General features: G+C 41.6%; 1 protein-coding gene across 1 annotated transcript; it reads left to right on the top strand.

Annotated features, from left to right (window-relative positions):
- Positions 1–1,859: 1,859 nt before the first annotated feature.
- CLDN16 (claudin 16) lies at positions 1,860–18,082 on the top strand. Its single transcript, XM_084802398.1, has 5 exons — positions 1,860–2,460; positions 13,353–13,455; positions 13,839–14,003; positions 16,652–16,843; positions 17,856–18,082. Exons 1-5 carry the CDS (start codon positions 2,347–2,349, stop codon positions 17,987–17,989), a joined length of 708 nt encoding a protein of 235 aa, XP_084658524.1. The 5' UTR covers positions 1,860–2,346; the 3' UTR covers positions 17,990–18,082.
- Positions 18,083–19,261: the final 1,179 nt, after the last annotated feature.

Raw genomic sequence — 19,261 nt, 5'->3', positions numbered from 1 at the left:
AGCTATAGTTGCTCCGCAGTACAATAGACTACTAAGACATGTTCCAATCCTTGTAGCGTTGTCTTAAGCTCTTTTGACCTCCCCTACAGTGTTTCCCATGCCTGATAACTACCATTCCGTTTTTTTCCATTTTGGGGATCCTACAAATGATGCGTTTTGGCACTTTTTTTTTTTTTCTGTGTCTGGCTTATTTCACTTTAATGATGTCGTGTTTCCTCAGTACCACTGCAAAGGACAGGATTCCATCACTTTTGTGGCTGAAGGGTATTAGATCGTGTACAAACATGTAGTGATAAGTTAGTAAACTCTTGGGCTTTATCCATCTCAACCCAATGAAGGAATAAATACAGCACTCCATTTTGGGGGCAAGGGGGAGGTGTATACCCAAGAGTGAAAGTGCTGGAACACATTCTTATACTTCTACATTTTTTTTGGTGTACTTTTTTTCTTTTTTAATATATTTTATTAATTTATTCATATTACATCTCAATTGTTATCCCATCCCTTGTATCCTCCCATTCCTCCCTCCCTCCCATTTTCCCCTTACTCTCTTCCCCTATGACTGGGACTGAGGGGGACCTCTTCCCCCTGTATATGCTCATAGGGTATCAAGTCTCTTCTTGGTAGCCTGCTATCATTCCTCTGAGTGCCACTAGGCCTCCCCATCCAGGGGACATGGTCAAATATGAGGCACCAGATACGTGTTAAAGTCAGACCCCATTCTCCACTCAACTGTGAAGAATGTCCTGTCCATTGGCTAGATCTGGGTACGGGTTTGAAATTTACTGCATGTATTGTCCTTGGCTGGTGCCATAGTTTGAGCAGGACCCCTGGGCCCAGATCCACCTGTCATAATGTTCTTCTTGTAGGTTTCTAGGACCCTGTGGATCCTTCTATTTCCCCATTCTCCCATGCTTTGAGCAACCTCCACAGTCTCCCACAGTGCCAGTGCTGACTTATAATTGAGCATTAAAACTAGTCAAAACCAGGTACATTCCTGCTCTAAGGCAGGGGTGCTCAACTTCCCTAATACCACAACCTTTTACTATAGTTCCTCAAGTTGTGCTGACCCCAACCATAAAATTATTTTTGTTGCTACTTCATTGTGAATCACGATGTAAAATCTTTGTTTTCCAATGGTCTTAGGTGATCTCTGAGCAAAGGTCATTTGATGCCTAAGGGGGTTAATACCCACAGGTTGAGAATCACTGCTCAAAGATTTATAGGCTAGGAGCCATAGAGCTACAAATCTAATACAGCAGGGACTTAGATGCTTTTTTTTTTTTTTTTTTTACAAAGGGACAGAGCCCTGTATCATGTCTGTAAGCCATTTAGTATGGTTTCATGACTATATTTTAAAGTAAGTCAACAGTAAACCAGCAGAGCGCATGCACTCACATACACACACACAGGAAGAATATACGTAGTGCATTAAGAAAGAATATATTGAAATAGCTCATTTTTGTATTTTTATATCTGTTGTACATTTGGGTGTTATTGAAAATTGTCGGGGCTTTCCGTTTTTTGTTTGTTTGTTTGTTTGTTTGTTTTGTGATTTGCCCTTAGATGTTTGAGGTTTCACTTAACTGGCAAATTAACGAGCCACACTCTTCTCCATAAATATATCTAAATGCTATGACAATCAAAATAAAACAATGATTCACATGTGCACCTTCGTTCCCAGGCCTGATCTGAAAGGTTAGGGTCCTTGGCCCTGCCTCCTGCTAAGTGTTCTGCCCAACACTTTGGAATGTGAACTCGCCTGAGCTAGTTCTTGCTTAGCATAATTTCACTGGTGGCTTGTCTGTCTAAGGTAGTCGGGGGATATTAAAATAGTGCAAGAATAAAATCTCAGTCAGTCAACCGTACGGCCACCTTATAAGGGGGAGGAGAACAATTCCCTCTCCCAAGGGCTTGAGAAAGATTACTTTACAGGCTCCAGCCCCTGCCTAGGAGCCTTCCTCCTCCGGTCCTCCATCTTGGCCCAGCCACAGGCCTCTGCGACCGACTGTCGTTTCACAATAACCCTCAGCCACGGCTTTTGCCTCACTCCGCCATGTGCTCAGTTCTTCCCTTACTCTGCCTTCTGGTCGGGAGCCTGGCTGCCGGATAGTGACCTTCAGGGGCCCCCTCACCCCGTTACAACCTGATTGATTGTACAACTCTCCGCAGTTTAAGGTGCCTAAAAGAAGAGTGTGAGGAAAAGTCAAAGACTGGGCACCCTCATCCTCAGGTACTGGCAACAGAGGCCAATAGCATCAGAGACCAGTGACATCAGAAGCCAATAGCGTTCCAGCTGGGCTGGCATCTGCCCATGTGTCCCTTCCTGACAGGCTGCCTGCTGCCATGAAGGATCTTCTTCAGTATGCTGCCGGCTTCTTGGCTCTTTTCTCCACCGCGTTTTTGATTGTGGCCACCTGGACAGACTGCTGGATGGTGAACGCCGATGACTCTCTGGAGGTAAGAAACCAGCATCCTCGATTTTGATCTAAAAATCTCTGTCAGCCTTCCTGCTGAGCATAGGCTTGTGTACGTCTAGCAAAAAGCAAAGCTAGCCAACAAAGACAAGCTGATCCTTAATGAACCTTAACCCTGTAGGTTTGTTTAACCCTGGCACTAATCTATGAGGTAGGTACTGTTGTCCCATTTCGCAGATGAGGCAACTAAATAATCCATCTGTTTTTCTAAGGGTATATTTTCACAAGTATAAATACATAATTAATGCCTGCGACAGAGTCATCTAGAAACTCCCCCTTTGCTTTCTATGTAGGAAATACAGCATGGATATAGTGACAGCCTGTGTCTTTCTAAGATAAGTGTTTCTCCCTTGGTGTCAGAACTCAGAGTACCATGAGAGATGTTCTAAAGCAATTCATGCAAGGTGTGGAACAGTCTGTGAAAGACTTTCTGAAAGAAAGTAATCCCAGGCCTTTGGAAAAGTGAACTCCAGGTGTGTAAAACCTACTTAGCTGGTACACTATGGGGACACGTGTGTTACTTTACTCAGAGGAAAACACAGAGGGCAAAAGTCTTCCCAGCACACCTCAGTGCTCAGGGACAGGCATAGATTAAAATGGCTACCCAGCAGGAGTGAAGTGAGATGGCCAGGGGGAACTTACACTTGAGGGTTTGACTTTCTCACTGAAAACATTTTTTTTTTAAAGAGGCGAAGTTCAGAAGCTTTTGCTGTGGTAATAATAGGGCTAGTGAGGCAGAGCTGAGCAAAATTCAACTTTTCAAAATTAGGTAAGGCTGAGAAAAATGCAAGTCAGATAAACATCATGACGTGAGGAACTCAGAAGCGTAAAGAGGAAATCCATGTTCTCTCTGCACATCCTGGAGGAATGGTCCACACACGCTAATGCTGTAGCGTCATGGCTATGAAGGTTAAGAAAGATCTGGGGGATGCTTATGCATTTTTATTCCACTTCTGTTTACAAACTCTCAGGTCGGAATTAGGAATGACACTCAGAATTTTTCTCTTCTGTTGTGGAATCTTCCCCCATTTTACTTTTCTTGGGCTGAAATTTCCTCTAATTTTTACATGACCTTTCACAACCAAGGGAGTTGTAAATGCCTTCTTATTACACAGAGTTTGTGTTTCTCAAAATAATTATGAAATGGAAGTCCTCTGGGTTGTCTGCTCTGTACTGAGGCCAGGCATGCAATTCATCTGAGCAGTAATGAAGAAAAAAAAACCGTGCCCTTTGGACAATATTCAGGGGGAAGCACAGATCAAACACCATGAAGCTATTAGTTTCTCATTATCCAGGCTGCCAGGCGTAAGTGATCAATAGAAAAGTATGTTGCACTTGAGTACCTTTTAAATTGAGTTCTTAAACATGCTTTTAAAATATGTAAAATCCCACCCAAAGTCATTGGTTAAACATTCTCTAAGATAGTTTGAAAGTATTTTTGCTTCAAGTGAGAGGTGTTCACCTTCTCCGTTAAGAAGTAGAGTTTTACAAAGAGCCAGACCGACTGAGCAGAAGGCAGGAGCCCCAGCTTTGAGGCACCATCTTCCTTTCATTTTAGTTTGTCAAGTCACCATCCACATTGTACAAGAATATCACTAGTGTAAGTGAATGAAGTGAGTAGTCTAAATTATTAACTTTAAATATTTTAATGTTCTTTTTTAATAATTAATTAATTATTTTACATCCTAATCATAGCCCCCTCCCTCTTCTGCCTTCCATCCCACCCTCCCTCTATCTTCTCCTGATCTCCCTTCCTCTACCCCTCAAAAAAGGGGACCCCCCACCCCCACCACCACCACCAACCTACCCAAGCTCATCAAGTCACATTAGGACTGAGCTTGTCCTCTTCCTAGGTAGTCTGGTGAGGCAGCCTCACCAGGGGGAAGTCATTGAAAAGAACCAACAGTCCTTCCATCTCCACCCCCCCACTCCCGCCCCCTCCCGCTTTCCCACAGACCCACTGCTCCACCACTTTCCTTCAAAAAAGATTATCAATCAAGCACAGCATAGCAAGGTACAAACATTCATACTGAGGCTGGATCCTAAGATTAAAAAGGGAGAAAAGGGTCCTGAGAGCAGGCAAAAGAGTCAGAGACGCCTCCACTCTCACTGTTGGGAGTCCCACAAAAACACCAAGCTAAACAACCGCAGCATGTATGCGGAGGAAGAACATCAGACCCATGCAGGCCCGGTGATTGCTGCCTCAGTCTCTGGGCACCACTATGGGGCCTGCTTAGCTGATTCTGTGGACCTCGTTCTTCCGGTGTTCTCCACCCCTCTGGCTTCTACAACCCTTCCTTCCTCTCAGGGGTTCCCTGAGTTCCCAGTGGAGGGACTCAGGGGAGATCTCCGTTTTCAGTCCTCTCTCAGACTAATGTTTGGCTGCCGTTCTCGGCTCCTGAAATGCCTTTCCTATTTCCTCTGAGTGAAAATGTGTTCTCCAAAGAGTCCGCATGTGGAAACTGGCCTGTAAGCGCTAACTCCCCCTTTCCCTTTTAACAGTCTCTACAATATATTTAAAGGGATATCAATCTCTTCTAATAATTTCTTTAATTGGTCAGGATAAAATTTATTATTTTATGCCAACGTTTGTATGTTCTCATAAGCAATGGCCCCTTTAGGCTGTGTTCTCTCTTGTACATCTTGCCACCGGCCCATGATAGCATTTCTCTTCTTTTAAACAATTGCTGCGAGGGGGTGGGTAAGAGAGAGTGTAATAAAATATGTAAATAAAAACATTTGAAGAGACAGGAGAAGTATTTGGCTCCTAGCTTTGTTAATGTAAGTGTGTGGGTTGGAAAATAGATTCTTTGGTTCAGTTTAACTTGGCAAATACATAAAATGTAGGTCACGAAGAAGCACTGTGCTTATGATACTAAAAGAGAAAAAGACAAAGCAGGTGTTCATCTTGCCTTTCAGGAAGGGACACTGGGTGCTTTTTTTTTTTAAAGATGAGTGTGAACTAGAAGAAATAACACAGATCAGTTCACATTTGAGCAGTAAGTGAGCAGACAACCATTGGAGCAGAGACGATAAAGCTGTTGTTCCCCATGAGGTGTATTGAAATTGGGCTTGTGGAAGATAGGGCTTTCAAGCTAAGCCTCCAAATGATACCGTGTCAAAGGTAGAAATGCCACGCAGGCCTTTGGATGACTAGGCAGTGTGGCAAAAAACAAAACAAAACAAAACAAAAACAAAAACAAACAAAAAACCACACACAGAATGAGGACTATCCCTAGGCTTGTAAAAGGATATGGCTCAGAGCAGGAGGCAGAAAGAAACCAGATAGTCTAGCATTTCACTTTCTTCGAATGATTGTTGGGAAAAGTAACTGCAATAAAAAAATGTAAATAAAAACATTCTTTGGTTTTACTACTGTAAATGCTTTGTATTTAGTAAATAAAAAAAAATTAAAGCAAGAACTGGCCCCCAGGAAAAGCAGTGGGCATGATCCTAAGCTACAGGCTGAGGGTCTCTCCTCTCTCCACTATCCCTGTTGTTCCTGAGGAGACCTTGGTGCTGAAGAGAGTGGTTGGGCAGTCTTTCAGGCCAGTGGCCACTCAGCTCTTGGGCCATGTGAACCACCTTCTCTTGGGAAAAAAATCACATCCTTTGTCTTCAGCTCTCCTTTCTCAGACAGAAGATGGAGCTGGATTCAATTGCACCTTTGTCAGTTGTTTCTTCAACATCCCTTGACTGTCTGCAACCCCTGAGCAAGGGCTGGTTATTGAGGAATCAGTATGGTCAGAGCTCCCCAGAGGGGGAAAAGACTTCCATTGGAAGTTCAGTGTGAATGATGCTTAACTTCAGGCTTGCTCCATATTCTCATTTTTCATCCCTACCTTCCCTCTCTCTTGTCCTTAATCTCACCACCATCTCCTCTCTCTCCCTCCTTCCTTCCTTGTTTTTTATTCTTCCCTTTCATCCCTTTTCTCTTTATGTTCTTCGGATCTCCTCTTGCTGCACAAGTGTTCCTTAGCACCCACAGCATGGCTGTCCTTACAGTGGCTTCCTGGCCATGTGGGTTGCGGATACTCTGAAGCATCTGTAGGTGATTCTCAGAGTAGCGAGGGACAAAAACATTGGTGAACACACAGTCACAGTTCAGTGTGACAAGTGTCATGACTGAGAGTGAATCTTTCTCTGTCTTGGCAGTGGCGTCTTCTCCAAAGTGACCTCTAAACTAGGAGTGAAAAAGCAAGCGAAGGAACAGCAGCGGGAAGTGTTCCAATCAAAGAAAAGAAACTCACTGACATACAGGTGTGATCGTGCTGTACGCTTTTGGTATTATACACATTTTCTGATGGAGACAGGAAATTATAGGGGCTAGGTAATCAAAGGCTTAAAGTATTATGCAAAATATAGGTCCAATCCCATAGGCAAGAGGGCCTCACTGTAGGCAAATACATACATGCCTTTTAGAAATATCAGCCTTTCTGGATGCTCGTGGTGGGTGGCTCAAGGGAGTAATAGAATAAGCTATGAAGAGGCCATCTAGAGGACATTTGCATAAGCCAGGAGGAAAACAATGGTTGTGTAAACTATAATGGTAGTAAGCATAGAAATATGTGGAAAGATGTGGGAAATTTACAGAGGTGGGTGGGACTGGTGATTGCCTGAGCACGGGAAGGTACTGGGGAAAGGGAAGCCGAGGATGAAATCCACCTTACAGACTTGGGGTGGCTGTGGCTCACACATCCAGTGCTTATCTGGACATGGGGATTTCTATACTAAAGTTGTGGAGCAAGCTCCGTAGTACAGCATCATTGTTTTTTTCCAGGTTTAGCTTAGCATGTTCTTCGGTGGGGGAAGTTTCCCCCATACAAGGACTCATATGACTTAGCTTCTTGTGAGGATTAAATGATCCCGTGTACACAAAGTATTTACCACAGCATCAGGTAAACGCAAGCCAGCCAATAAATGTCAGTTGCATAATGATTAATTCACAGTCTGCTGTTTTGTTTTGTTCTGGGGGAGGAGATGACATTTTGTATAACGCTCGCCTAGCTGAGAGATTGAAGAATGAAGTTCTCTTCTCATTGCTGCTATTGATTCTCTTAGAGAAATGTTGTTTGTTTCTCCGGGCAGTGATATGCCCAGCTTTGTACTTATGACTGATTACTGCTTGACTCAAGGAGCAAGGTAGACAACAGAGCCCCATAGCAGAAGCTGCCTATCTACAAGTGAGTGCTCACAATGAATGAGGTTTAGTGATCATAAACACATGACTATGATGCTAATTATCTTGTAGGGTTAGTACTTATTTACTTTCTTGCAGGGGTAGAAACAATACTTTTTAAAGAAAGTTGCTGCTCTCTCCATTATCAGAAGGGGGAAAAAACTGTTTGCGTAGGGCAATTCAATTTTCAGTTAATTTTTTGTTAATTATTTCCTAGAAATTGCTATACTCTGAGCACTGTTATGATTAAATTTTTATTACTTCAATAGAAGGTTGTTCACATTAGAATTTATTTCGCCCTCATAATCAGATTTTCTCCTAGGATTTCTTTTTGCCTTGCCGAAGCTATAATTCCTCCGGACGTAAAGTATGTATTAAAATTATTATCTATAATGTGTGCTCTGATTATTTATATAGCAGTTTTGCCTCCCGTTTGATTTAAAAATCTTTTGGCAGATATTGGAGACTGTGAGTAGACTCCTATTCAGATCACGACTTCCTACTGCACTGAGAGCCACATTACAGGAGCTTAGGGTGCATTTGGGCACAGGAACTCAGCAAGTAGTTGTTACAACGTGTGGCATATTGCTGAGTGAACGAACAAAATATGATCATTAAAGACTCACATTAAACCCTACATAAGAAGCGTGTTTATAGTGAAACAACCATCTTTCAAAAAGCAAGATCTTATACCTTGCTACAATGTAAACAATCAATACATGCATTTGGCTCATTTTTTTTAATAAGATTTTTTTTTTTTTACAAAATAAAGTTCTACTCTTTTAAGGTGTTTAATAAAACTGGTGAAAAGTATAGTTGGCTTAAATGATGAGGATTCTCGGCTTTGTCCTTTAAATAAGAAAAGTTTTTATAAAGAAAGGAAAAGACATCTAATTGTTACTGAGATGAAATTTGTGGCCTCTGACACAGAGCAGTTAGCACTACTCACTTTGCTTTTTTTTTTAATGAAAGATTGTAATGCATGCAACAAGAGAATTATATAAATATCTAAGGGTTTGCATAGGTTCGTGGGTGTAATTCAACTCATTTAGCCATGGGAGTTCTGGTGGCTGGTGCCACAGGACAGCGAAGCCTTGAAGGGCAACGGCTTTGACAGTCCAAATAGCCTATAAGGAACTAGTTAGTGTATGACACTATAGCTCCTGGGTAGAATCTTCATTGATGTAATTGCTAGTGGAGTTTAGAGTGACACCAGGGCAGTCTAAACTCTCCACTTTGAATGCAGTTATTTCAGCTCATGGATTTAACTGTTGTGATTTGTTGGTTCTGCTTAAAACTACACACGAAGCCGAGCGTGGCGACCTATCTTTGTAATTCCCGAACTCGAGAGTTAAACACAGGAGGATTGCTGCAAGTTCCAGGAGAGCTTGAGCTACTGACTGGGTGTCTATTGCATCACACCGGAAGAAGATGAATTAACAGCTGAACATATGCACATATAAGGCAAAAAGTGCACAGTGTAGTGCTGGCCACTTTACACGTCAGATCTCAAGGCAGAGTTAAGCTGGTGGGCGTTTATGTGGATTGACAACAAGCGGAAGACTTTCTGTCCCATAAATATCTCTGGAGCATCTGCTGTGTATCAGGAAGGTGGATGGTGGGATCCATGAAACAAGGAGCTGCATCTACCCTGCTTGTTGCTGCGTTCCCGGTACTAGCTGACACGCCCATTGGAACATGACGAGCGTTCAGTGAGACAGATCAGAACACAGCATCGTAGACAGATCCCTGGGGGTAGGAGGAGCTAAACTCCAGCTGGAAACACCATAGAGGGGTGCCTTACCGAAAAAGGAAGGGGGAAAAGGAATGGCTTTGAAGGGGGATTTGAATTCCGGGTAGAAATTTAATAAGTTGAGAGCGACGGGCATTGTTTTTAGTATAGACCAGGTTTGAATAGTTCAGCGTACCGAGGGACACGCAGCCGGCCGGCTGTCTGTGCGTGGGTGAAGTGGTCTTTGCAGAGTGGGTGAGGACGGGATAAGAAAGCCCCATCAGCAGGCAAGCACTCACTCACTGTTGTTAAATGGTGCCATCCACAAAGAGATGGGGAGACGAAGCTAAGCAAATAGGAACGGGAAGACTGGTGTCTGGGCTGTCTGTCCTCTCTGTCCACTTTGCATTCCCCGTGAGCAGTCAGATGTGTTGGGCCTTTTGTTTTGTTGCTGCTTTGGACAACTTCATCCTCTCCTTGTGTGGGAAATGGTCCACATTTCACTTTCTGGAGAAATTACGTCACTGAAGCATAAATCCCTACAGCATTGCTGTTATTTATACACATGTGTTATTTATACACATGCCAAGTACACGTTTAAAGGGAAGAAGCTCAAAATTAGAATTCTCCATTTCAAATGACTCCGTCTGATTAAAAATTTTTAGCTCCCCATTTTACAGTTTTTGCCCTTTCTGAAAGGTTAGACACACTATTTAAGCACTGGTTAGCCTTTAAAGAACCTTATTTTAAGACTTTCAAGCACTTCCGTTGGCTTGCCTTGCAAAACAGTTCTTAATAAGCCATTTTATCACAGGCAGTGAGGCTGACTGAAAGTAATAGACTGTAGCAAGGAGGGCTTTCCTAGAATAATAACATAAAAGTCTTTTAACCTTGTACTTTGTGCACAAAGGCACCTTTAAGGGCGTCTGCGGTAAGCACTGTATTAAACACAGAAGTTCAGTTAATTACAGCCACCATTCTCACGTCTCTTAGCTTAGTGTAAATACCAAGCGATTTAATAGTATGCCCCTGAGCATTAATACCTAATGAAATTGGATTCCTTGTTTCCTCTAATGACCTCATTGCTTCTCGAAATATGGTCATGGCAGGTAAATGATCAATAGCCTAGAAATTGACACCAGTCCTGGATGATAGTCGAATATCCTTATTATTAAGGGCTGTGCGTGAGCTACACTGAGTACAGCGGGAGCGGCCATGTATAATGCAACGAAAATGTTTTCCCAGCTGACTTAGGCAGTAGGAATATGTGAGCAATCATTGTTTGATTACATAGCCGTGGTTTCGTATCCATTCTAGTTAGGCTAAGCTGGGTTTGTGAGCTGGGAGACAGAGGGCACTGGCACTAACAAGGCCTGCTTTTCTTCACAGTATAGTGGGTCAGTATGTAGCCTCACTCTATCGGTTTCCTGGGGCTGCCATTAAAAAAAAAAAAAAAAGACTTGAGGAAATTATTCTCTCCTAGTCCTGCAGGCCAGAACTATACAATCCAGATCTTTGCAAAGTTCTATTTATCGCCTGTGACGCTCTGGAGAGGGTGGCTCTGGGTATTTCCACATTCTAGTCACTGTGAGTTGTCCCTGACTTGTGACAGTGTGATTCCCAACACCGCAGTGGTCCTGTGGCCTCCTTCCTTTCTGCCTGTGCTTTTCTTTTGTGAACACATGATAAGGATACCGTTATCCATTAGTTCAGACCCTACTTGTACAGTCAATGCTGTACCCTCTTTTCAGTCCCTCACCTCAGTCGTATCTACAATCAGGGCCATAGTCATATGCTCTAGGGACTCATTGAAAAGACTGTCATTCAGTGCATTATGTCATCAATTTTTCTGCTATAATTTTTTTAATGAAACTCAATATAGCCACTACTTAGGTCATGGTATTTAGAAATTTACTGCCCTTTTCATTTGAGCTAATAACTTACACTGTGTATTAGCAATTTTTAATACTTTTAACCTACCTATCATTATCTCCTTTATACAGACAAGGGCATTGAAATTCAAAAAAGGAAAGATCTTGTCCAAGGTTATAACATAGCTATTTAAAACGCCAATCTGTGTTTAAAACTTATGCTTGCATATGTGTATATGTGCATATCTTTCTTTAGAAATCAATGTGTCGGGTTGTACAAGATGGATTTTCCTCATTAGAGTTTTGACCTCTGTGTTTCTCCAGGTCAGATAATCTTCCATAAATCTAGCATATTATTTTCATATTGAACTATAGGGACAGCCTGCCAAATGGTGATTTGAAGTCTGAGAGCCTTGGCACAAGGGTCAAGTTAGGGCCACCTCACTGAAGGCTGTCTGCCAACACCCAAGTAGCATTAAACATTAGTTGTATGTGCACCACAAGCAAGGCTTGGGAGTACACTCAGGGACAGCTCCGTTGAAGTCTTATATCCTGCATTATTATTGACTGTGCTGTTCCAGTGTTTTTCCTTCCCCGAGCCTCCATAACTGCTCATCAATGATCTCTAATAAGCAAATGACATAATAATAGACTTAAATATCGGATACTGTAAAGTATAGACTCAATATAATTGTTACTCATTACCAATTCTAAGTAATTACACACACGGCCATAATGAGAGTATCAGTAGAGTTTTAGCAAGCCTCAAACAGAAGAAGGAGCAAGAGTTTCTGAGAGCTCATTTGACTATGTTACCATGCTCATATTAAATATGGTCTTCTATTGTGAGAAGTGTTTTTCTGTCTTTTTCCTTCCTATGGACATCATCTGAACACCTCTCCATTTGCCGCTCTCTCATCCCCCCCCACACACACACCATATTTTTTATTCTATGGGAATGAGGTTTAACATTTTACTTCCCACAATGACTCTAAAGGTTGTCTGAGCTATCTTTCCATTTCCAAGCCCACGGCATCTGTAACTCAGTCTCAAGAATAATCACATTGCCTCTGCTCCATCGGCATAAGCTCTGTCAAGTATACTTGAAACTATTGTCTGCTAAGGGGTTTACTATTGGTTTTAAAAAGTTTGGGCTGGAGTGATGGTTAAGAGCACAGATTACTCTTCCAGAGGTTCTGAGCTCATTCCCAGCAACCACATGGTGGCTCATAACCATCTAAAATGAGATCTGGTCCCTTCTTCTGGCCTGTTGGTTCATATGAAGGTAGAACACTGTAAATATTAAATAAATAAATCTTTTTTAAATGTTTATGGTGACATACAGTCCACCAATCAAGCATTGAAAGACTCAGGACACTGGTTGGTGCCTTTTGGCTCTGTGTGGACATCATCTTCTGCATGTCAATTCCAAGTAAAAACACTTTACAACTGTCTAATTACATTAGATTATTTCTCAGTCCCTTTATACTCATGTCATAGCTTGAACATTTGCAATATGTCAGCATAGCCAAGAATAAGACAGTCGTGGATCTGCAGCCATTTATTATTGTTGCATTTTTTCATTTATCGGTTTTCTTTGCTAATTTTAAATTTATGAACCTCATATAAAGCAGCATCTTTCTTCATGAAAGTCAATGTCCATAATGAAGAGGCATTAATGTGTGCTGCTGATAGACTTGAGACATTAACATTATCATCTATTGTTTTATAGATTTATTTATGAGTAAATGTTAGCACGTGGAAGTGAGATAGATTGCCGTCATGTTAAAGCATGACTCAAAGACAGAAGAATATATTCAGTTCTGGTTTTATCCCTCTCAGCCATCCCTTATTTCTCCACATGTCCCCTCCAGTTGGGAAGTAAATTAATTTCGTGGCCCATAAAGCCTTTAATTTTCATTGTTTAAGGGAATATAATCTAACAGCATTGCTTTATATAAATAGATTTCTTGTTACGCTTGTAACCACTGCACTTTGCTAGGAAATATCATAGCTCTGAGTTTGCATCTCATCAGGAGGAAATGAAGTTGGTTCCATGAGTGGTTTTACACCATGTCTTTTCCAACCTCCAGGTGAGCACAAAGTGCCGTGGCCTCTGGTGGGAGTGCGTCACCAACGCATTTGATGGAATTCGTACCTGTGACGAGTATGACTCTATATACGCAGAACACCCTTGTACGTATGCTATAAACCTTCCTGTTTGCCAGAAAGTGTACGCCAAGGGACACGGAGCTCAGATTTCTATTTGTCTGTTGTGTGGTCTTAAGGCTTTAATTTGTAATATTGGCAATTAGAAATGGGTATCATTTTTGAAACGTGGATCGAAACGTATTTTTATCATTTTCTTGAGAAATTATAGGCACTTGTATTGAAGCTTGCATAAATATAAAATCCTGAGTCATATGTGTGGCCTTACGTTACTGTGTCTAATCTTGTGTTCTGTGATGGTTCTTTGGAAATTAACGTCTCTTCTCTCGCCCCCTCCCCCCTTCCCTACCCCCACCCCCCACCCCCCACCCCCACCGTCTCTGCTCTGACTCCGCTCCGCGCTCTTCTAGTGAAGCTGGTGGTAACTCGAGCACTGATGATCACGGCTGACATTCTAGCCAGCTTTGGATTTATCACCCTGCTCCTTGGTCTTGACTGTGTGAAGTTCCTACCGGATGAGCCACAGGTTAAAGTCCGCCTCTGCTTTGTGGCTGGGACCACATTACTCATCGCAGGTACTGAGTCCCGGCTCATCCTTGGGTCGTGCCACACAAATTTACCAGTTCTCCTTGCTTAAGACAGTTTATCCATATCCTACCTCCCAGTCGTGTACAGCTCTCATGTGTACCGGTGAACTTATTTAACAACAATTTATTTATACAAGGTTATTTGAGAAAGATCTTTAAGACTCCACTGAATAGTCTGTTCTTTATAAATCAATAAAATAAAGATTGAAGTTACTGGAGAAAAATCTTCGTAGGTGTTTAACAAACGAGATGATCAAACAAAGTGACCTAAGTTAGCTAAGGGTTGAAACCGTTGTCCAGAATTAGACAGCCATACAAGTAGATTTTTAAAGCATGCATTCTGTTTTGAAGTTTGACAAAAGGTATTTCTAAATTAGTTGGTAGATGTAACACTATTATAGGAAGCATGATAACATATCTTTTTTTCTAATGTTTTTTAATAGCTTGGGTGAACAATTAGAATTATAAACCCAAATAATGGTCAATATAGACATTACCAACTCTCCGGGAGGGAAGATTCTTTCCCCAGAGGGCAAACGTTTTTCAAAAGTCTCTTTCAACATATTGCTTTGTCTCCTAGTTGCCACCTTTCTCTTTTAGATCTAGCCTATAATATGCAATTTGTACCTAAACAGTAAAACCAATGTGCTATCATTTCAAGCGTTTGAGAGCCTAATCTGTGGGCTTTAGTCAAAGCAGCCCACTATGGCATAGTGTAGAATATGGTATAGTGACTGCTAGAAACAAAAGGCAGTTTTCTACATGGGATTTGTTTATCTCTCCGCCCCCCCCCCCATTTCCAGCACATTGAACTGAAGGGTATTGGACATAGTTTACATGCAGGTATTTGTGTTTACATGTATGCGTTTCTGGGATAGCCCCGTTAACATGTGGGTGTTGGCTGTATATTGGGGACAGCACGTATCCCAGTTAGGGTCACTACTGCTATGATGAAACGCCATGACCAAACGCAAGTTGAGGAGGAAAGGGTTTATTTGGCTTACACTTCCATATAGTGGTCCATCACTGAAGGAAGTCAACACAGGAGCTGAAATAGAGCAGGAACCTGGAGTCAGGAGCTGATGCCCAGGCCACAGAAGGGTGTTTCTCGTTGGTTTTCTCATCATGGCCTGCTCCGTCTATTTTCTTATAGAACCTAGGACCACCGTTCCAGAGATAGCACCACCCACACAATAGGCTGGCCCCTACCCTATGAGTCACTAACTAAGAAAACGCCCCACAGCCAGATCTTATGGAGACATGTCCTCCCTTAAGGTTCCCTCCTTTCAGATAACTCTAGTTTCTGCAAACTTGACATAAAACTATGTTGCCCAGCACTGTTAATTGTGGGTGTTGACTTTGTATGTGGGGCAGATCAGCTTACTTGTGAGTGTTAACTGTATCAGGGACAGCACAGTTGCATGTGGGTACTGGATGTGATTCTGGGACAGTTTAACGTAAAAGTGTTGACTATGTATCTGGAATAACTTCAGTCATGGATATTGGAAACACAGAGTTTTTTTTTTTTAACAGCGTGTACTTTTAATTGCAAATTAATGTAGAGGGCCCAGAGAGTGGCAGCACATGCCTTTAATAGCAGTACTCAGGAGACAGATAGATCTTGGTGAGCTTGAGGCCAGCTTAATCTACACAGTGAGTTCCAGGAAAGCCAGTGCTACAGAAAGAAATCATGTCTCTTTTAAAAAAACGTTTTGAGACAGGACTGAGACCATAATTTATAATGGAAGACAATTAACGTAGAATGAAAAAAAAAAGGTCTATGTTATTTGTCTTCCATGTTTCCTCTGTTTAAAAAAATTTTTTTTAAATATTTTCATTTTTGAAACTGTCATTAGCCACATGAGACATTATGTTGAGGGACAAGCCATATGTATGACAGGAGCCTCATGAGGTCATAATGGGACTAACATTTTCTGTCATATCATCACAGCATAAAGCATTACTCACAAAATTGTGGCAGTGTTGGCACAGATGAACATACACACACAACTACATGCTACTTGATGACGGTAATGTAAGGTGTATTACCATATTGTATGCTTAATATAATATGTTTTTATCTTTATTTTGGAGTGTACTCCATCCACTTCTCTAAAAACTGTTTTCGATAAAGCATTGTCCTCTGCTGCATCAGACTCCTAATGCTCATGGGTGCAGCAATTCCCCACTGCAAAGTTTCCTCTTGATGTTGACCTCGATTTCATATTGATTTGCTCACTGTCGCCTTGGAAGCAATGAGCTGTGATATGTTTGTATATGTGTAAGTCCATGTGTGTGTGTGTGTGTGTGTGTGTATGTGTGTGTGTGTGTATGCATCTCAAGGTTACAGCATGCCATCACACAAATTTCTCTGTGAGGTGATGATACAAAAATAACTTTTTGGTGATACACAGACAGATGAGCACTGGCTTATTTCATTTCGGCATTTTGTTCTGTGACAAGGCACACTGAGAGGCAGTGATATAAGCTGTCTAAGCCCCCGTTGTCTGTGAATCGCCTTAGCAATGCTGTCGCTTCACACGGCAAGGCGCGTGTGTAACGGTAAGCCAGTCCTTGCGACTTATATTTGGAGGTCGCACGTCATTGCTCCTGATCCCTCTGCCCATTTCTTTCAGGCGCCCCAGGAATCGTTGGTTCTGTGTGGTATGCTGTGGATGTTTATGTCGAACGCTCTTCTCTGATTTTTCACAATATATTTCTTGGGATCCAATATAAATTTGGTTGGTCCTGCTGGCTTGGAATGGCAGGGTCCTTGGGTTGCTTTTTGGCAGGCGCTCTCCTCACCTGCTGCTTGTACCTCTTTAAAGGTAAGGACAAGGCAGGGTAAGCGACCCCCTCTTACCGTCGTCATCCCCAACCCAAAGGAAACATCTCATCAGACCAAATGGCCCCACTACCCTTCACGTTTGCAGTTGTTCAAACAAAGTTGAATTGCAGAACTCAAGGTTTATCCCCCAGTCATGAATATTAGTGGAATAGGAAACCCACAGCTGCACTCTGTCCAGCATTCAAGCACACATGAGCAGTTTATGGACAACAATCATTTATGCATCTATTCTCACAAAATCAACTAAATTCATGTTTAGCATTCAACAGAGAACCCAACCAAGAGTCAATCAATATTTGTTGGCAAATAACTTAATGTATTATTTGGTTTTATAAATATCTACCTAATATACCAGGATCTCTTCATAATAAATCAGAAGAAGTTACTCAGCCATATAACTTTCAGACTGAAATACTTAGAACTTTATCTGAGATTTAGGATTTCTAGATGATTTCAACTGTGACTCTTATGGGTGTGGTGGGAGGTTGTGGGTATGGGGGTGTGCACGTGAATGTCTGTGTGCATGCATATGCATGTGTTTACATGTGCATGTGTTTGCATGTATATATGTACATATATGTGTGCATGCATGTGAGAGAGTGCATGTGTGTGTCTGTGTGCCTGTTGTCTGTGTGTGTGAAAAAGAGACTATGTATGTGCATATGAAAGACTGTGAATGTTTTCATGCATATATCTACATATATGTGTGTGCATGTGTGAGAGTGTTTGTGTGTGAATGTGTGTGTGCATATATATGTACATATATGTATGTACAAGTGTGTGAAAGTGTGCATGGATGTGTGTGTGATTGTGTGTGCTTGTGTATATATATGTACATATGTGTGTGTGTTTGCGTGTGTGCGAATGTGTATGTGTGTGTAAATGTCCTTGTCTGTTATGGAGAAGAACATATAAAATGACTATTTTTTCATTTTGAAAGTTAATTGGGTCATATGTATTTTCATGTGTCTGTATTTATCTCCTTTGAACAGATGTTGGGGCTGAGAGGAACTACCCTTATGCAATGAGGAAGCCTTATTCAACTGCAGGAGTTTCCATGGCCAAGTCCTACAAGGCCCCTCGGACAGAGACGGCCAAAATGTACGCTGTAGACACCAGGGTGTAAAATCTGCCACATACCAATCTGTGTTGTTTAATTAATCAATCAACGTGTTCAAGCTAATAAAATAACTGATCGATTTTGGAGCATTTCTTTACATTTCAAATTCAACCTAATCAATTGCTGATTCAATCAAAAGATTCGATCCTGTTGTCAGTTCTCCTGTCATTCTTGCTACTGCCCCCCCCTCCCCCCCTTCCCCCACCCCCGTCTCTCTGTATATAGCAGTCACGGCTGATAGAATGTAGAAATATGCTTCGGGTGTCTTTATTGCTTTTGGAGATTATGACATGGTGATATTAAAGTGAGATGATGCTTCAGAAACACAAAGCAATTTTAAACAGGTCCAAGGTTCTAATTTTGAAAGGATCGAGGAGCTCTTAGCTCTCCCTGACTCAAAGCACAATTTTTATACTCTCGGGGAATGTGTCAATAACTTGAAGGAAAGTTATTGTTCTAAATTTAAACTTGTATATCAGAATCTAACATATTTAAATATTATTAAAATGGAAACAGAAAATACCAGCCTCATGTACTTGCCTCCAGTGGGAGCTGCAGAAGAGAACTTCCCCATCATACTCGAGATGCTAACGGCAAGTACTAACTTATCGTTGGCGTCAAGGGTGATGCCTCCTCACTAATTCAACAGGTCAGAGTGTGATTTTCATAGTACCCCAAATGTGCCTATACATTGACAAATTACCATCCTGTTGTATAGTAACTTGAGCAGGGAGTTGCTCCCACGTGGATTGAATTCACCTGGCAAGATAAGCACACATCACCAGATGCTCAGACTGTAGCTGTGAATACCGAGAATGGGACCAAATGTGGACAATAGGTATTGATCCTAAGATGCTAAACATGATTCTCAAATCTACCAAAGAAATTCCTCACAAAATATATGTGGTTTGCTTTTAGAATTAAAAAAAAAAGTATGAACACATAAGCCAGTATAGACTCTTAAAGAGCTACATGCATATTTATAAGACAGTCATCTTGAATATTTTAAATCTCTAAGTTCTTTGAAAGGCTACAAAATTTAACCTCAAATTTCCTGATTTCCTCTAATTCAAGCAGATATAATACTCTTGTACTAGCCTTAAAAACCATCAAACAAACTAAAATTTAGTTCTTTAGTGGGGGAAAGGAAAAGGAAGTTGTGAATCTCTGCCCTCCCCAAAGAAGTGTTCTAACACAGAAAACTAAGAACAATGTGAAAATGAAACGCAGGAACCTACAGTGTGTGATGAGCTCACGGAGGTAGCATTGGTGTCCTCT

This window comes from Acomys minous (assembly GCF_964271855.1).
Source record: "Acomys minous genome assembly, chromosome: 11".
Taxonomy (NCBI): domain Eukaryota; kingdom Metazoa; phylum Chordata; class Mammalia; order Rodentia; family Muridae; genus Acomys; species Acomys minous.
The sequence above is the reverse complement of the archived record's forward strand: the minus strand, read 5'-3'. Positions and strand labels throughout refer to the sequence as shown.